We start from the raw sequence: 19,313 nt of genomic DNA on the forward strand, positions 1-19,313 counted from the left end.
CAGAGAGCAAGTGTGTGGAAACAGTGACCTCTAGTGACAGGCCTGTGAATCACGATAGTGATTACGTTGTGCGCTGTAGGATGCTTTTAGTTTTTCAGGATGTTCCGCAGTGTTACAGCGGAGGTAGACCACCACGCCTGAAATAAAAAGTTAAATCAATTTAATGAAATAAAGAAATAAAAATTGCATTGGAGTCAAGCCAGTAGCCTACCGATATTGATATTCACCAGTTACAAAACTTGGAATCTGAATATGATTACTTATTATTTTACATATACCCAAACATTGAGAAAATTAATTTATGGAATTGGATGTTAAAATTTTAATTTGTCATTTCCCTACTGCAACTAGTTAGCCTACTTATCGCCAACATGTACGCTACGCTAATACCGGTATATCTACAAAAAGCAAATATCTGATGATATATCGACCATTTCAAACGTAATTTTTATTGTCTAGCTCTGATTTCTATTTCACATAAGGAATGCCATATTTAATTTGTGGAGCTGTTGTATAGGCCATCATCTACTAACTAAACTGATCACAAGATGAGAGGCCTTACAATTTGGGTGGCTTACCACCTTTGCTCTAGGATTTCCTGGTGGAAACCCAGTCTCTTATTACAAATTAAAAAAAAAAAAGAAAAAAACATTTTTGCTTTAGAAACACAAAAACATTATTACAATTTGAGCTGCTGTTCATATCACAGAGAATAAACGTATCTATATTATTTTAGGAACATATACATGGAATTATGCAACATATTTTGTGATTACATTTTTTTTAAATAATTAATTGCAATGTTAAACATATAGTGCAACAAAAAAGGCATTTACGCAATTAAAGTACCATACAAGTAGATACAATCTACAAGTCTTTGTATTTCTATTATGATTAAAAGTGATCTCAGTTGTGATGCATTTTGACCTATTGAACACAGCAGACATTCTCTTCATTATTGTGTGTGGTATATTAGTAGTAGTAGCAATTGTTGTTGTTGATTGTGACCACTAGGAGGTGCTACCCCGTTATAAACTCTTCAATGCAGTGCGGAGTTAGTATTTATAGGGACGTTCTGCCAGAGAATATGATAATATTCTATTATTATTATTATTATTATTATTATTATTATTATTATTATTATTATTATTATTATATATCCCATGAGTAAAAAAGTTATTTACTTTAATTTATTAACCATTAAAATACCACACAGAGAGTAGCCCAACTTTGAAGTAATCAACGTTTAGGATATAAATATACCGTGGAATACATATAATTCTAATCTATAAATATATAGAACTGTGACTTCTATTTTGGTGAATATAAGGCATCATACGCTTTTCACACTGTGATATATATGGCTGTGTATTTTTACATTTAAGCTGTGAGTTCTTTGGACACAAATATAAATACTGGTCAAATTATGCTCTGGCATACACAAAAAAAATTGACTTCATCATGTATTATTGGAACTGTGCAAATCAGGAATGTCCTTTGCTCTCACAAGAGTTTTAAATAAATAAATACATTTGTTTTTACATATTAACACTTTCCAACTGAAAAGCCATACAGGGGAACAAAGTAACAGACTTTTTCCACTTGAAAAACACACCTCCATATTTATTCATGAGTTCTACAAGATAAGATACATCATACAGTATATACAAAATCTCAACATTGAAATATCAAAAGATATAATAATACAAATATTTATCTTTCTTTCTATAAAAACCTTTCTAAAAAAAAAAGTATCTTATTATAAAATAGGCCAGCTTCTTCAGACTAGCTCGAAGCCAAGTCAGCTATTAGGTGTTTCTTGTGAAAGGTGATATTTATAAATCGGGGTTGGGGTGTGAGGTTATTTTGAATAAGATGCATGTGCCAAACATGTATAGGTTGTAAACTAATACCTCCATGCCTGTAAAAGTATGCAGTATGTGCAAGGACCTTTGTGTGCATACATGTAACAGTGTGTGGAAGATTCCTGACTCTGGTGTGCCACAATAAGCTTACAGATTAAATGCATATATTTGTTGATAATGAACAAACTATAATAAGTCTCAAACTGGCCTTTAAAGAGGGCCATATTTGCCTCTTAATTTTCTCTACTCTGCATCCACGTGAATTTATAAAAATCACTTTTTATCTGAACACATTCAAAGTGTTATCTCAAACATGTATTAACTGTCCAACACTCTGCTACACTCAGACTTACATTTTCCTTTATTGCCATTAAAATACACCCAGAGGAGTGTACACTCTAATACTAACAGGCTGCACAGGTAAGGCAGCAAGTCTTTAATTTTCACAATTTGACTGTGACAAAAACAAAAATCCTTTGCATTATCAAGGAGATGCTCAAAATGCAGCCACATTTCTCAGTCCAGCAGTAATAACATGAGAGTCCCAGTGTTGAATACTGGCAGTATCTGTGCTTGTGCACGCTATGGGTTACTGGAGTCTCATACAGCTGTGTGGTACACATTCAGTCTGTTCCTCAAGCTCAGGGCAGGGGACGCCAGCATTGGCCGGCCGCAAGAGGATGTAACGTGTGCGGTGGCGGACACCACCTCTAGAGCAGGGACCAAGACACAAACCCCAGGGTGACCAGAAAGACACTTCACAGTCCAATGGTGTCGCTGAATTGAGGGGAAAGAGATGTGAGAAAAACACAGTATATGTGAGTAAAGAAAGAAAGAGTTCAGAAGTACAAATCTCTTCAGAAACCAGTGCTATTTCTATTAGCATGTGCTTGTAGCCTCCATAAGTTATGTAGAACTCTTTAAGTGGAACCATATTACAACTTTCATGTAATACAAATCATAATTATTTTTTTGGCCCTTCCAGGTAAAATGTTTTGGTACCACTGATGTAGGGAATCCTGTGGTCTTACCTGAGAAGCGTTTAGGAATAATAGAGTTTGGCAGAATATGATTGGACATTGGGGTTTGGCGGTCAGATGATCTGCTCTGTTGAGTTATCTTTATGCTGGCAATAGGTGGAAGCTCCTTCAAACGTGGATAGTAGAAGGAGTTGGCTGGATGGTTTGGCATCTGAGATGTGATCTGAACAAGTCAGCAAAGAACAGGCATATTTCATTGTGAGAGTCAGCAGTTTCTCAACACAATAGTCCACTTTAAAACACATGTTGGAAAAAAATAGATGGTCTATTGTATAAGAGAAGCACTTTTTACTCAAATCACTTTAGGTCAGGCATAAGGGCCGCCAAGCAATCATTTCAGTGGAGACAGCTAAGAACAACGTCCCATTCATGCTTCTGACCTATTTTAAGAAGAAGACAAGGGACAACAACCTTGCTTTGCCTCACCATGGAATGAATGACTAAATTAATTAAACAATGTATGATTTTTGTACTTGTGATTCACCTTTGTGATGTTTTCTGGGGGGATGGTGGGGAAGTTGGGAGAAGAGAAAGTGAATCCATTGTCTGTCCCGGCATCATATGGCTGGAGGTCAATGGTGACTTCCTGTTTCCACCGGCTGCCCTCGCAGAGGTTTAGGCTGTCCACGCCAACGAACCAGTCGGGGCTGGGGACCATCTTTACCATCAGAGACAACTGTCAGTCAGAGAGAGAGAGAGAGAACGCAGTTAGTTCGAACTTTACTGTCCAAAAGGGACATTTAGTTTACAGTTAAGATTGTAGACAATTGTAGCAATAAAGATACACAGATGGTGGCCAGTTTGGTTCAGTGGGTAGAGCGGGCGCACATAGACTTGGAGGTTTGTTCCTCGACGCAGGGGTCCAGGGTTTGACTCCGACCTGTGACGGTTTCCTGCGTGTCTTCCCCCCCTTTCTCACCTAGATGTCCTGTCCATTAAAGGTGGAAAAGCCCCCAAAAATAATCTTAAAAAACAGATACACACATAATGTACTCTCATAGAAAAATATTACTTGATAACATCAGGTATTTGTTAATCAAGTTGATGGCTCATACATTGCAAGCATGACTGAAAACAAATTGAGGAGCAAGGCCGTTAAGTGCTTTAAAATTAAGACGATGGATGTCTTTGTAGCTAATGGCATGGCTCTGGGAATTTGAGCTTTGTGTACAGTGATAATCCTCAAATGTAAGAAAGCTAAACTAAGATCGTAATCATGTATGTAATGGTAAACATTATAAATGCTAAATATCAGCATGTTAGCATTTAACTCAAAGCTCCACTGTACCAATGTACAGCCTCACAGAGCTGCTATGGCTGTAGACTCTGATTTCTTTCTTTCTTTCTTTCTTCATGTAGTACCCAGGAGCAAAAGACTCAGACATAAATTTTGATATTTTTTTCCAAGATATTTGTTTTAATGCGGATTTCTTGTCTTTGTTTACTTTGTCAAATTATAACTGTAAATTAAACTACAGAGAAAATGCAGTGGAATACTTCAGTGGTTACAGGACCCAGAGAACTAGAATAGCAATCTAAGCACAGCTGTGATTATTTGTCTAGCTCTAATTAAAAGTCTAACTACAGCACTCTGATAGAAAAAAAAAAATCAGAATAATAAACAACAATCAATTGGTCTTAAGATAATTTCATTACCTCACTACAGTATTATGTGCTATGCTGCCCCCTGTCTGTTGATATACGTTTATAATAAAGTTAAAATAAATTAAGTTAAAGGAAATCAAAGGAAAAAGTAAGATTAAAAAAACACACACGCACACGCACACACACACACACACACACACACACACACACACACACACTGTTGATGTCAGGCCTTACACACTTTGGATCTTATAAATGCAGGGACTAGGGACTGCATGTGTGCACATGCATGCACCCACTCAGTTTCCTGTGCAGGACTGTGTCTCCTGTGTGATGGATGTTTCCTGAGCTGGTGACCTCATACAGGAAGTAGCCTGGGGGTCAGCACACATTGAGGTGGCATACGCCCAGAAAACAGCACATTTCAAAACACCTCCCTGCTTGCGGCCTGATATTTAGGGACTTGGGCCCGAGCTGCTAAGGCTCGGCGTGGGATAGGTGGGTTTGGAGACCTTTGGATGGCTAATAAAGGGAGGCCTAGAGTCAAACAGAGTGCTGGATAGAAGAGTGCTGGAACAGACATCAAACCAGTTCACCAGACAGAACACACCTCCTGGGACAGGACACAGGTAGTGTCAGCATGACACATGTGGTCTGTTTCTTGCCTGTGACGCAGAAACAGAGTAACCAAATCAGAAGCAGCTCTGTTGCTTTTCAGAATCCTCCACTGATCCCCTCCTTCCTTCCTTCCTTCCTTTCTTCCCTCCTCTGCTAACATCCCTCCCTACTCTTGTCGTTATCAGGCTCCTCTCAAACAGTGGTTTTTCCAAGAAGTCCCGTCCTGCTATATCCATTGGGCCACTCAGCAAGGATGTCTACTCAAGGGTATCCCTTGTCACTGGCTTGATCAGTCCATGGTGGTTTGCAATATACAGGCCAGGAAGTATCTCTGGAGCACAGACAGTTACTCAAAGCTCCCATGATCCCGCTTACTTTTTCTCCATTACAGAAAATCTTCTGCAGAGCCGAAGACAGAACCTAGAAAGAGATCCGACTTAGAAAACAGGAAACTCGGTCCAGTAGCGCAGAGCACCTTTATGCTCAGTTGTTGTTGTCCCATTTTATGCGGTGCCACTGATACATAAATACTCGAAGAATAATGCCAGTTGGATCCTGAATGGTACTTGTTTGCCGTTATCGTCCTATTTTGAATTACACATTTAACAGCAATAGCAGGAGGCTCATCAATATGGAGAAAGGAATCATATGTGTTTGGGATATTTGGGGCATTGCGTATGAATGTTTTGGTTTGTAGGAAAGAGAAAAAGAATGGGATTTAGATATGAGTGTGCAAAAGAGAGAAGCAGACAGGAACGCAGAATACCAGATGAAGCTGTCAACAGATCCACATTATTCAGTCTGTCATTGTCACGTTCAAAAATCACACAATAGTCATACCCTGCTTATTTTTGCTGCTCTGTCCACTGATCTAAAACAGACTAACCCATTTAAAAGCAGCCAGAGACATCATGTACCTAGATGACAAGTTGTTAAGCTGCTGTCCATGACAAGTACTTAGCAAAGATGCCCTCCGACAGGGTTGTTTATGATTTTGAAGGGCCTCCGGGTCCAGCCAGTGGAATAGCCAATGAACAAATGTAGGTCACCAGACTTTCAGGCAGACACACACCTATTTCTAAAAACTCCAGTGAATGTCCACCTTTCCTCTTTACCTCTTTTCCCCTCTTTCATCAGCTACATTATGCTTTACACATAAAGGAATGCCTTATTTTTAACTCAGTGAATACTATGACACATTTTTCCACAGTGCCATACCTCATTCCTACCTCAAATCCTTAGCCTTTGTTGAAGCCCTTGGAACAAATTTAGCAAGTCCAACCATGACCTTTTTCTTTCAAGCCCCCCCCCCCCTCCCTTTTTTTTTTTTCCCCCCTCCCCCCCCCCCCCCCCTTTTTTTTTTTTTTTTTTTTTTTTTTTTTTTTTTTTTTTTTTTTTTCCTCCCCCCCCCCCCCCCCCCCCCCCCCCCCCCCCCCCCACCCCCCCCCCCCCCCCCCCCCCCCCCCCCCGCATTTACATTTTACTTGTACAGTTTAAACAAACTATTATTGCATTTTAGAGGTGTTGGTAGGCAGATTACCATCGTACAGAGCCAGGCTATCTGTTTCCCCTGTATCCAGTCTTTATGCTAAGCTAAGTTAACCAGCTGCTGGCTGTACAGACATGAAGTGCTATCCATCTTCTCACCCAACTCTCGGTAAGAAAGTGAACAAACGTGTGGCCGGGTTGGCTTAGTGGGTAGAGTAGGCGCATATATAGAGGTTTACTCCTCGACACAGCGGCCGCAGATTCGACTCCGACCTGCGGCCCTTTGCTGCATGTCATTCCCCCTCTCTCTCCCCTTCCATGTCTTTATCCGTCCTATGAAAAATAAAGGCCTAAAAATGCCCAAATAAAATAATATAAAAAAAAGAAGTGAACCTCTAATGTGTTCCCCAAATTGTCAACTTATTCCTTTTACTAAACTTCAACCTGAGCTCACAGAGTTCAGTGGGACAGGCAGCAGAGCGCAGGATGGATGTGGTCATTTGTGGCTGCAGGGCTTTAGCACTTGGGCTAAACATAGTGAGATTGGATAGTGGAAAGATGTGGTGAAGTGTTTGGTCAGAGCGGATGGACGACGTTATGGGGAGGCTCGGGTCACCAAATGACTAAATACATTTAGTCAAACAGTCGGTTTGTGTGACTTACTGCGTCTGAGCATGTGTGTGCTTTTGTGAATGAGTATTGCTGCTACTTAAGTTTTATTTGTGCCTACCAGTGAGCTCCGGGGCTGCATGAGCAACTCCGTGGAGCTGTGCCCAATGCCGTTAGGGATTCCGGCTGTTCGGTGCATGGCACCGACTGCCCGTCTCTTCCTGGCCTCCTTGGCTGCCTTCATCAGCTCCACTGTCACCCCGACTTCAGCGAAGTTCTGCACCCCTGCGCTGGCTGGAGCACCCTCCTCCCACAGCCGAAAATGGCGATTATGGCTGACCGCTAAAGGGAGAAAAGAAAAACAAGAAAGAGGAGAAGACAGGAGTAAGATGCTTATTCACTGGAATGCATATCAATGTCAATGAAGTACCACAGAGCCTCAGCCAGACGGTGAGATCATTTCCACCATGGAGCCTGTATGTATTTCTACTGCCTCCTACATCCTGCAATTAAACAGACAATTCTGAAGGAATTGCCCACATGCATATCTTTGGCATTATTGCACGGTTATAGTTACATCTTTTCTCCATCTATCACTGATAAAACCACAACACAGAGTAGAGCTGCCAGGAGACAGGTCAGGATGTCAGATTTTTCAACAATTTTGAAAACCTTTATTGATACTTTTCATACCCTTTGGGCCAACACAACCATTTGCTTCACATTCTCATATTTAGTTATGGTTATCTCTGAAATGTGTTGAGAATCAAGAGACTGATTTAGTTTAAACTGTTCTGGAACTCCCTATTGAAACCCACAGAGCCACTGGCCTGGGCCAGTGGTTTTAAGGGCAGAGTAAGGTTAGCCAGAAACACACTGACAAATGCTCTGATGGTTCTGCCTTACCTCACTTTTCAGAGCTGCGTACAGGCACACATACACACCCATGCATTTATACCTAAAGACTCTTGACACATGTATTAACGCACACACTTGCATAGAGCCACACACACAACCTGCCCAGCACACTTCACACACTATCTTGTTTCTCCCCAAACTGCCATTACTTACGCACCTAATTGCATTTCCATTCTAACAAATTTCCCACAAGCGTCAAGACCTTGAAACTCGATAACACGTCACGTTTAAGCCCCACCAAGACGTTAAAGCCTACTTCCCGGCCTTCCTAAATTGCTCGTGTTTTTTCTGTGGCCATGACAAACTCCATTCCCTCTTCCCTCTGGCAGTGTCATTGGCCCCTAGCCCCCCAGACAAAACCATTGCAGGCCCCCAAACGCTCCCGACAGGTTATGCTTTTCTTTGTGCTTTGACAAACTCCATTTCTAACAATGTTTTTGTTCCCTACCAGCAGACTGTCAGCCCATTAGGGCCCTTGTGTTTTTCTTCCACCCCCCTGTCCCCCAGAGCCCAGGGACATTAAAAGCCATTATGGGTGTGTCAGAAGCCAGTGCCTGTTTCTATATGGAGTAAGTAGCCCTTTATCCTCTGGCAGGGCATCAGGGCACCAGTGAAAGAGCTGGAAACCAGACAAAGCCACAGCCACCAGAGACAGTGATGCACAAGCGAAGTCCACCACACATACATGCACAAACGCATGTACAAACATCTGCCATCCATCCCATGCTCCATGGCTTGGAGAAAAAAAGCAGAATGGAAAAGTCTGAATCGCTTCTTCTTTTCCTCCTCCTCATCCTCCTCCTCCTCCTCCTGGCTCTGATGTAAGCAGTCTGACCCCACCACACCCCAACTATCATCACCCACCTTCACCAGCCCCGAACATCACTACTCCAGTGTTTACCGCCAACACTGTGGTAAACCAGCAGAAATGTGGAAAGGAAGGGGTTGAGTTGATGAAATATAAAGATATGGTTGGACAGAAGTTAGAGAAAACGCCATCTGTTAGCATTTAGACTGCCTTTCTTATTACTCTCTGCCAGTGATGCCACATAACGCGTTACTTGTAACGCGTTACTCTAATCTGACCACTTTTTTCAGTAAAACGCGTTACTATTTCCAAACCAGTAATCAGATTAAAGTTACTTATCCAAGTCACTGTGCGTTACTATTTTTGTCATTTTCCTTAGTAAAAATATATATTTTTGCTTTCTTCTTGCGTCTCGGGGAGTGAAGTCACGTATGCGACAAGTCACGTTTTCAGCACGTGGACAGATCACGTGTACCACGCAGCGACACAAACGTAAACAACAGTGGAGGGAGGAGAGAGATGCGTGCTTTCTAGCTGGAAATACAGTCACTATTTTGAGTTTGTGTCAGCTAAAGACGGCAATATTAAGGTCCATTGTACACTCTGTGCTGGTGACGACAAAGTGCTATCTAGCTACAAAAACACTACGTCAAATGTGAAGAAACATTTGGAGTCGCAGCACTGCAGTCAAACTTACAGAGCAAGTCCCAGCAGGTGGTGCGAAGCAGAGAGCAGGAGGTCCCCCACCACCCAAACAACAAAAGCTGGACTTCGGTGCAAAACCAGTAAGTGGGGGAGAGTGGAAGAAGTTGGTCGGGCAGTAGGCCTGTGTTTTAGCGGAAAGGCTGCCCTTAAACACGGTTGACTCCCTCTCTTTCGTGCCATAATAAACCAGATCCTACTACTGGCAACGCCGAGCTGCCTCACAGTAAACTGGTTGTCATTTTTATGTTGAGGCTGTGGGGGTGTTGTCGGCAGTTGCTGAATGTAACTAATAAAGTAACTTGTAATCTAACTTCGTTACTTTTAAAATCAAGTAATCTGTAAACTAACTAAATTACTTTTATAATCAAGTAATCTGTAAAGTAACTAAGTTACTTTTTCAAAGTAACTTTGGCAACACTGCTCTCTGCTTCTTTGCGCATTAACATCCCTCACCCCTGTGTATGTGTCTGTATGCATATATGCATGCATGCTGGCAGTGACCCCATTTCCACCTGGTATTAAAATCTGTCCTGAGTGATCCATCACAAGTGAAGAGCTTTAAGTTGCATACAGGTAGGAATGCACCCAGGACGCACACATGATGGAGAGCAAAACTCTTCCTTTAGTTGAAGCTGAAGCTAAAGCTTCATCTCACTGTGGTCACCATCTCTGTCCCTGGTTTGCCTCTTCTTTAACACAACTATGCATGGGTACATTTTGACTAAGGCAGGTCAAATAACAACCCCTGACTCCTCACTGCCGTTGCAAGTCGGAAATTATTGTCAAAATTCATTGTATTACCACATGTTAGAGGTAAAACTTTCCATAAGAAGGCTGATTTTCTAATAACCAACTTCTTTGTCCCTTAGTATTTCTCACCTATGAGTTTGGACCACTGTGCAGGGGGCCGGAAGAGTGGATACTGCTTAGGGAAGGCCTGTGGGCTCCAGTGACCTGTAAAGACCAGGATGTAGGAAGCAGGACCCTTGGCTGTGCATTCTGTCCCATTGAGTGGTCGCAAAGGCCCAGCAAAAGTGAGGCAAAGGTTCAGAAGTACAGCGAGTAGCTGCTGAGTCAGGTGCTCTGATGACATCATCTGAAAGAAATGGAGAAATGAAAAATGGTTTTCTTGAATACCATTAAACGTGTGGCACATTTTATAATCAAAAGCTGTTGAAGAGGTCTGTCAGTAGTACTTTGGCAACCTTTGCCGATCAGCAAGCAATTGAAGGGATCTTAACAGGAACATTTAGGAAACCAAACCCAGACAATAGTGGAAAATCAGTAGAAAGCTAGGAAATTCCATCTCCCTGCCCTCACGTATCACAACACATCCATTTTATCTAAGAACAAAGCTGATTGAACTCGTTGACCCTGGCGGCTTCGATAAAAAGAAAAAGCTCCTATTTCCCCTGGGCTGTGACGAGTGTGTGTTGGTCCACAGCCAATCTGTGGCTACACCGCAAAACGGTTAACATTCATCGCTGTCACGGTAATGTCTGCCACAGAAGCTGGCCTAAAATAAAACAACAGTTTTAGCAGCATCTCTGAGGATAGATGCAAATACTGTCTGCTCTGCTGCACTACTGACCTCACCGACTGCCCATCCACTGACCACCAGCTGCTGAGTCAGACTCACCCTATTAAGAGAGGCAGAGTGGGGAGGAGGGCATGTGCATCATAATTTCTCTGAACACATTTCAGTCTCACATTTCATAGTGTAGGGCTGAAGAGTTGCGTTTTTTTGCTTAATGACACCGTTCCAGGAGATGAATGTAAATCAGAGCCATGCTACTTGTCTCCTCTCTGCACCCTCCCCTTACATCTGAACACACATCCTTCCATCTCATCCCCCTCTCCACCTTCTACACCCATACTCTCGTCCCACGTCTGCTCTCCAACCTTTTTAATGGTGGCAGAATTACAGACCAACAGCCTGAAAAACTACTCTATTGTGGGCGAGAATATGCGAATGCACTGCAATAATGTCTCCATCTTAATTTACTCCAGACTTGAGTTTTTTAAGGCTGCATTCAAAATGTGAGCTGTAAAATATTCATGGAAACCACCAACAGTTTTATTGTTTCTATAAAAAAAACATTCACGTGAATAAAGACGCGATATATGCGAGACTGCGAGTGATATGTCTATCCAATTTGCAGCTCTGAGGACACTCACACGAATGTTCTTTAAATTTGGGCACAAATGCATGTGATGTGTGATGTTGGTTCACCTTCTTCCTATTTCATTGGCAGATGTTTGAACTTTAAGACCGTTTATGACTTGATGACAGATATATTTCTCTGTCTCACAGAAAGGGAGAATGATGTTTCATGGCTGCAGCCTTGTGTGTTTCTATGGATTGCTATACTATAACTAAACCTCCAAGCAGCTGCAGAATGCAGACAGTTAAATTTGGGCAAGTTGACCAGTGCACACAGACACACATGCAAACACACACACACACACACACACACACACACCCTCGACGCACATAACACACATGTCCAGCTGCACATTGTCCCTGAAGTCTATTTCCAGAGGTCAGATAGTATTACTCTGCCAATATAGCTGCAATACTCCAACTCTGACACTTTTCTGACCGCAGCCTTGTATGTCACTGAGTGTTTTATCAATTCCCTGTTTCCATTAAATGTATATTAACCACTGCACACTTTTAACAGCCAGCCATAAAAATACCTTGTGTATGGAGACACACAGAGCCTAGCTTTGATCTCACTGCTCAGTCATCTGATCTTCTCACTGGCTGCAACTTTGCTGCTCTACAGGAGGCGGATAAAGCTCCAGGTTGAGATGCTTAACTATGTAACTTGTTCCAAAAAAGTAACTCTCTTTCTTGCGGTCTTTTTAAGCTGTTTTTTAATCTTGTGATTGAGATCTGTGTGCTTGGGTTAATGAAAGTTCACCACATGGAGCTGGAGGTTTTTCACATCAGTATGTGATCTTAACTGCTACTGTCCCGTCTGCTCTGCCCATTGTTTTGTATAAAATATAAAAAGGAGGTCATTCCTGTCACTGGCTGTTGCAGAGTTTACCTCTTTTACACACACATTCCAGACAAGAAAGATCAGCATTTTAAACTGGAAAGTGATTTGATGCAGACGCTGAACGATTTGTGCTGATTTACTGTAAAGGCAGTCCGTTAATGTGATGCAATGAGGATCTCTGTTGCTATAACAACCATTAATCAGATGACCCTATACTACACTGAGACTTTATTTCAGTAAACACTTTGACCTTCCCTCTCTGAACTTGTCACACTGGCACTATAACACGCTAAAGAGACATTTCTTGAATTCCCACACTGACACACTGAACTTTATCAGTCAACACACACACAGACCTGCTACCAGCCGATGTCTGCTGCTGCTACTGAAAACACATACAGTAATAATAATAGACTGGATGGTATTTAGTGATGCATACAGAGGCACACACTTATTTTCAGTCGACATAAAGTTTACACTTTCTCACACACACACACACACACACACAGGTATGCACTCACACCGTGCAGATCTGCACTCACACCGCACAGACCTGCTCTCACCAGTCAACATAAACAGACACATGCAGCAGTTTTTCAGGCACAAGACACAATAAAACGAGGGGATGTGGCGCGGAGCCAAATGTGGCGGCTGCCGCCCCATGGGCACCTTCACCGTGTAATTACAGCAGACTCATGCAGAGATAATACACACATCCATCTCAGCTCATATATACAAGCATGCAGGTATGCACGCACAACAGATTTGTGCACACAGTGGGAGGCATGTTCATTTTTAACGAGGGGATTGCAGGGAGGTAATTTGCTGTTTTCCCTCAGATTTTCTCAAAAATCTTTTGTTTTGGGGGCCAGTAGTGGATTCAGGAGTTTCTGCTGAGAAAAAGGATGCATCACTCTGACACTTTTTACACACCTCTGTATCATGTTCACCTTCATGCATACACAGAAACACAGACACACTCAGCCAGGCACGCATCACAACAAGGGGTCAGAAACATGACTGTTTCTTGTGGTGGGAAACCATCACATTGTAGACAGTAGTTCAGACAGAGACAAGTGAGGAGGGCATGCCGATTTTGGTTTGCCTGAAGCCACAACTTCAGCAGAGAGACCAGTGTGGATGGACAGAGTATGTTGTATAGAAACTGCACTAATAAAGGCAAAGCAACTCCCGATGCAAATGTGCAAACACATGCACAAATCAGTGAAGTGTGAATTCCATGGCAATATTTTTGTGTTCAGGGATACAATCAGCAAAAAAAAACTTTCATTGCAAAGAATGCAATTCTAAAAAAAAAAAGATATAAATGTGCACATTATTCTTGCTAAAACAAAATGTCGTAAAATTCAGTAGTGGGATATACATAAAACATTTTTGAGGTACAATTTTGCTACTTTTACTTTACTAAAGTGTTTCCCCTTGATGCTACTTTATACTTCTTTTCCACTACATGCCAGAGGAAAATACTGTACTTTTAACAAACAACACTGACAGCTGTAGTTACTGGTTACTTTGCAGAATAAGATTCTACACATTAAAAACATATGATATATTTCTGAAACACGATGCATTGTTACAGATTAAACCACTCAAAGGAGTTTAAATCGTCTCCTCCTTAAACTGCTGCAACAATAAAATCCTGCTTAAATGTTAATGCATCAGTCTTAATAATAACATAATCACAGTATTAACAGTATAATAATAATAATAATAATAATAATAATAATAATAATAATAATAATAATAATAATATAACACTGAAAGTTGGCACTCTGCAGAAATAGTAACTAACTTTCAATACTTTATGTATATTTTGCTGGCAATTATTTTATAATACACTTTTATGATAATGATATACTTTTACATTTTGAATGGATAATTATTTTCTTGGGATGGAGTACTTTTGCATTATGGTATTGCTACTTTTACTTAAGTAAGGGATCTGAAGATTTCTTCCACCACTGCTCATTTACTAAAAAAATACATTATCTTCACCAGGGAAAGAAACAAGCTTATGGGATCTCACATGGCTAAAAAAAGCTTTCCCACTTGCATGCATACTCTCAGACTCTGGTACAGAGAATGAATGGAGGCTCAGCGTGTGTCCTACCTGTGTTGGGTCAGTCAGTCAGTGTCAAGGGGAGAAGCTGCAGCAGAATCACACTGTTGGGACCTCAGAGAGGATACAGCTACACTCACTCACTTCTCCTCTTTCTCTTTCTCTTCACCGTAACCGGCTGTCTGCCTTATCAGCCTTTATCCCTCTATACTCTGTCTTTATCTCCTTTCTCTTCCCTCTCTCATTGTATCTCCTCATATTACCTCTCTGTCTCTCATTGCCTCTCGCTTTCTCCTCCCCCTCCTTCCTCTTTTCTCCCCCTACCTCTCCTTGTATGGAAAGGCAGTTAACTGCCTCACTCCTCTCCTCCGCTGTCCCTCTCTTTTCTCCCTCTATCTTTCTCTCTCTAGTCTCTCAGTGGCTGTGTAAACTCAGCAACCTCATTGCTGACAAGGTAATCAACACCACATTGGCCTCTCTCAACATTCACCACTCAGCATTGTGTATTTTTTTATCCCTGTACGACTGAGCACACTGTCAGACTTGAGAGGTGTGGGTTGCTGAATAATGGCAGGAAAATAGAGGGAGAAATGAGCAATAGGGCTTACGCACAGACATGCAACCTGCATAACAGACGAGTGGAGTCTGGACCAAAGCAGGCTTTTATTTCTGCAGTTCATTTACTGATTGGACATTGCAGGGAATCAAAAGGTTTTAAATGGTTGCCGCTTTTTTCCCCTTTCAAATACTTCTGGCCTGTGGCAGGTCCAGCTGTGATCTCAGCCGAGGAACCCCTTTTGCTTGGATCAGTGTGTGTGTGTGTGTGTGTGTGTGTGTGTGTGTGTGTGTGTGTGTGTGTGTGTGTGTGTGTGTGTGTGTGTGGTGTGTGTGTGTGTGGTGTGTCTGTGTGTGTGTGTGTGTGTGTGTGTGTGTGTGTGTGTGTGTGTGTGTGTGTGTGTGTGTGTGTGTGTGTGTGTGTGTGTGTGTGTGTGTGTGTGTGTGTGTGTGTGTGTGTGTGTGTGTGTGTGTCTGTGTGTGTGTGTGTGTGTGTGTATGTGTGTGTTATGTGTGTGTGTATGTGTGTGTGTACGTGCCAGAGACGTCTGGTCACCAGTTCCCACAGCTGGCACACATGGACAACCAGGGAGGTTTCTGTTACCAGCCGCCGCTAACTTATCAATATGTCAAGGCTCAGACTAGTGTGTGTGTGTGTGTGTGTGTGTGTGTGTGTGTGTGTGTGTGTAATCTCTAGGAACTGTTAGTTACTTTCCCTTTTATTATCCATGGCTATAAAGCAACAAAGCAGTCAGCCTATATTTCATTGAGCAATCTACCTCACATACACACACGCACACATACCCTGGTCAGGGTTGTGATCGAATGCCTGATTAGGCACAGCTAATATCTGCACTATCAACTCGCCTGGGCTAACATCAGCCAGACCCAAAAGACAACTCTACAATTGGACAACTGCAGACCTTTAAATCAACTCAGCCACGTCACTGTATGGCTCGCCTGTGAGCCTTCCAGGAATGAGGGGAGACGGAGAGGATCAGACGGAGGAAGAGGAGAAGATGGATCAGGTAACAATTTGGACTTTGTGTCCTGCAGTCATAAACAATCAAATAAACAATTACGCCAAGTGAAAAAGAGAGGGTTCTCTGCGCTTCTGCAACCCACAACAACCCGGTGCAACCAGGGCAGGACAAAACAGTGTAGAGTAAAAAAGAATCGCCGGTGCAACACAGATGTCTTCTTACTTTATAGTTTTATTTTTTTATTTTTTAAGGTGCGTAACAGTGACTAACGTTTCGATGCACCTTAAAAAATAAATAAATAAATAAAACTATAAAGTAAGAACCCAGCACCACATACCCTTTAGGGAACGTTCCCTAAAGGTTGTCTGAAGGTAATACCTTTAGGGAATGTTCCCAGAATGTTCCCTAAAGGTAAAATATTTTGCAACCTTCAGGGAACCTTTAGGGAACGTTCTCTTAAAGTTGTTTTTGTTGAACTTTTAAAGAACCTTTAGGGAACGTTCCCTAAAGGTTCTCTTAAAGTTGTTTTTGTTGAACTTTAAAATAACCTTTAGGGAACGTTCCCTAAAGGTTCTCTTAAGGTTAATTTTTTTTACCTTCTGCTAACCTTCTCTGAACGTTCCCTAAAGGTTCTGTAAAGGTTAGTTTTGTAGAACTTTTAAAAAACCTTTAGGGAACGTTCCCTAAAGGTTCTCTTAAGGTTAATTTTTTTTACCTTCTGCTAACCTTCTCTGAACGTTCCCTAAAGGTTCTGTAAAGGTTGGTTTTGTAGAACTTTTAAAAAACCTTTAGGGAACGTTCCCTAAAGGTTCTCTTAGTTAATTTTTTTACCTTCAACTAACCTTCTCTGAACGTTCCCTAAAGGTTCTGTAAAGGTTAGTTTTGTAGAACCTTTAAATAACCTCCAGGGAATTCTCTTAAGGTGATATAATAAAGGGTCCCTTATAGGGGTGGGATCGGGCCGAATTTTTCTGTCCGAGCCCGGCCCGCGTCCGACAGAACCGTGACCGAACCCGCTCGAGCCCGACAGGCATCAAGAGATTTATGTCCGAGCCCGACCCGGCCCGACACAGTTAAAATCTCATTTTTCTCATACTAATGACACATGTAGGCTACGTTTGTTTGTGTGAAAAAGAAGACATCTGTGTTGCACCGGCGATTCTTTTTTACTCTAAACAATTACGCCAATTTGTTCTTCCCTCTTTGTCAACATAACAGTTACTTTAGTCCCCTCATCTATTTATCTATCTATGTCTGTCTTTGCAGTTGAAAGTAGGTTAAGGGAAAAACCCAGACTTCCCTGCTGCTGCCCGCTGATTAATGACAGTGAGCTCAGCATCCAGATTGACTCACGTTAATGTGAAACATCATTGACACACTGTTATATGTGAGCGCGCACACACACACACACACACACACACACGAACACACACACACACACACACACACACACACACACACACACACACACACACAGCGGCTAGCATTAAGACAGCAGATACCTACAGCAGCAGAATGGCTGAAAGGTTGCCTGCCTGGCTGACGCAAATCTCCATGATAGCTGAACGTTTTCTTCCTGTCAACCACGTGCTCACGTCAATGTGTCACACGAGCCAAGTGAGTGAAGCGATGAGAGGAAAACCATGAGCTAATAATCACAGAGCGTGGGGCCGGGGCCATACTAGGTCGGCAAACCCTCTAGACCCCTCAGACAGATGGATAATATTGATTCATTGTGTTCCAATATTATGGGGTTCGGGAAAATGAATACAGAGAATTTAATGTTATGTGGTTGGTTAGTTAGTCTTCTTTATATTTCAAAGGATAAGGCTGGTGTATTCAATAATGTTATTTATTGTAAATATGTAAAGACCAAAAGCAAAAAAGATTTAGTCCCTGTCTCATTATGCACCTCTCATTATCCTTCTGATGCCTCTAGCCTGTCTGTGCCACTGAAATGTTTACCATGTTCAACATCTAAGTTTAGCGTGTAAACATGCTACCATTTGCTTATTAGCACTTAACACAAAGTATGGCTGAGGCTGATGGGAATGTCATTAGTTTCGGTGGTCATAAACCAAAGGAGAGCTGCAACGAATAGTTGCTGATTGACGGAAAGTAATCAGTAATTTTTCATGCAAAAAGGTCAGAAATTTTTTTTTTTTAACCTCTCAAATATGGAGATTTCCTGCTTTTCTGCGTTTTATATCCTGTTAAAACTGAATATCTTTAGGTTTTGGACTGACAAAACAAAGGTTTTAATTTGTTTACTTTTTGGACAACAATGTAGCTTTATGGTACAGAGAAATAAGCTTTTAGGCTTTGGATACGCATTCAATACTTCTTATAGGATCAATTCATTGTTGTTTTTTACAAGGCTATTCACAATATAACCAGCCTTATATTCCAAGTCAATAAGTTGTTAGTTCTGGTCAAATTAAAAGATGCACTGCAGTATCTTTTAAAAAGAAAAACAAAGCTGTTGCAGTCTGACGGTAATGCAACATCCGAGTCATTCGGTTGCTAGAAAAATATTCAATCATTCCAAAGACAACCTAAGGCAAATATTTATCCACTCTGCTTTGGGGTTGGTAGTACGATCCCTCCAAGTGGAATGGGTCATCTGTCTGGAGACTAATTCATCACACAGACAAGTATGCACAAGCATGCACATAGACTAACTTTCTCTCTCACACGCACGCACGCTTTGTTGATGTTCTCATATTTGGATCTCAGTTAAATTATCTTGCATAATCTTTGGCCCACGTTGCGTTGTTTTCTTCTTTTTTGTGACCCACTCACCAATACCAATGGAAGTTACCTAAGCAGGATGACCCATTACAGAGCAGTTTTCAAGCCCCCTCCCCCCCCCTCCTCCTCCTCTTGAGCTAAACAAACAAATAAAAGATCGGGCTGCACAGCATGGAAGCTGACAGGGGTAATGTATGGTGCTGGGAGAGAGTGGATGCTGCTCTGCTGCACTTTGTTACACAATCTCGAGCGGGACTGAGGAAGCAACGAGTGTGTTTGA

At 41.8% G+C, this 19,313-nt stretch overlaps 1 protein-coding gene across 3 annotated transcripts; it reads right to left on the reverse strand.

The window, feature by feature from the left end:
- Nucleotides 1-1,602: 1,602 nt before the first annotated feature.
- spon2a (spondin 2a, extracellular matrix protein) lies at nt 1,603-17,868 on the reverse strand. Of its 3 annotated transcripts, none has more exons than XM_039812595.1 (6): nt 17,789-17,868; nt 10,536-10,752; nt 7,347-7,567; nt 3,390-3,581; nt 2,897-3,068; nt 1,603-2,642 (listed from the first exon to the last, which is right to left on the reverse strand). In XM_039812595.1, the coding sequence occupies exons 2-6, from the start codon at nt 10,750-10,752 to the stop codon at nt 2,455-2,457; spliced, it is 990 nt and encodes a 329-aa protein (XP_039668529.1). In that variant the 5' UTR covers nt 17,789-17,868; the 3' UTR covers nt 1,603-2,454. The 3 variants fall into 3 exon arrangements, with proteins under 3 accessions (XP_039668529.1, XP_039668528.1, XP_039668530.1); XM_039812594.1 differs by lacking the exon at nt 17,789-17,868 and adding an exon at nt 14,796-15,549; XM_039812596.1 differs by lacking the exon at nt 17,789-17,868 and adding an exon at nt 11,248-11,270.
- Between the last annotated feature and the right edge of the window lie 1,445 nt (nt 17,869-19,313).

This window comes from Perca fluviatilis, chromosome 10 (genome assembly GCF_010015445.1).
Source record: "Perca fluviatilis chromosome 10, GENO_Pfluv_1.0, whole genome shotgun sequence".
Classification (NCBI taxonomy): Eukaryota; Metazoa; Chordata; class Actinopteri; order Perciformes; family Percidae; genus Perca; species Perca fluviatilis.

Excerpts from the sequence above, each read along its gene's own strand:
- spon2a (XM_039812595.1), bottom strand. The coding sequence starts at position 10,752 with ATGATGTCATCAGAGCACCTGACTCAGCAGCTACTCGCTGTACTTCTG. Across the intron at positions 3,582-7,346 it reads TGCAGCCCCGGAGCTCACTG|TTGTCTCTGATGGTAAAGAT; the intron begins GTAGGCACAAAT and ends TCTGACTGACAG. Across the intron at positions 3,069-3,389 it reads CCCCAGAAAACATCACAAAG|ATCACATCTCAGATGCCAAA; the intron begins GTGAATCACAAG and ends TGACTTGTTCAG.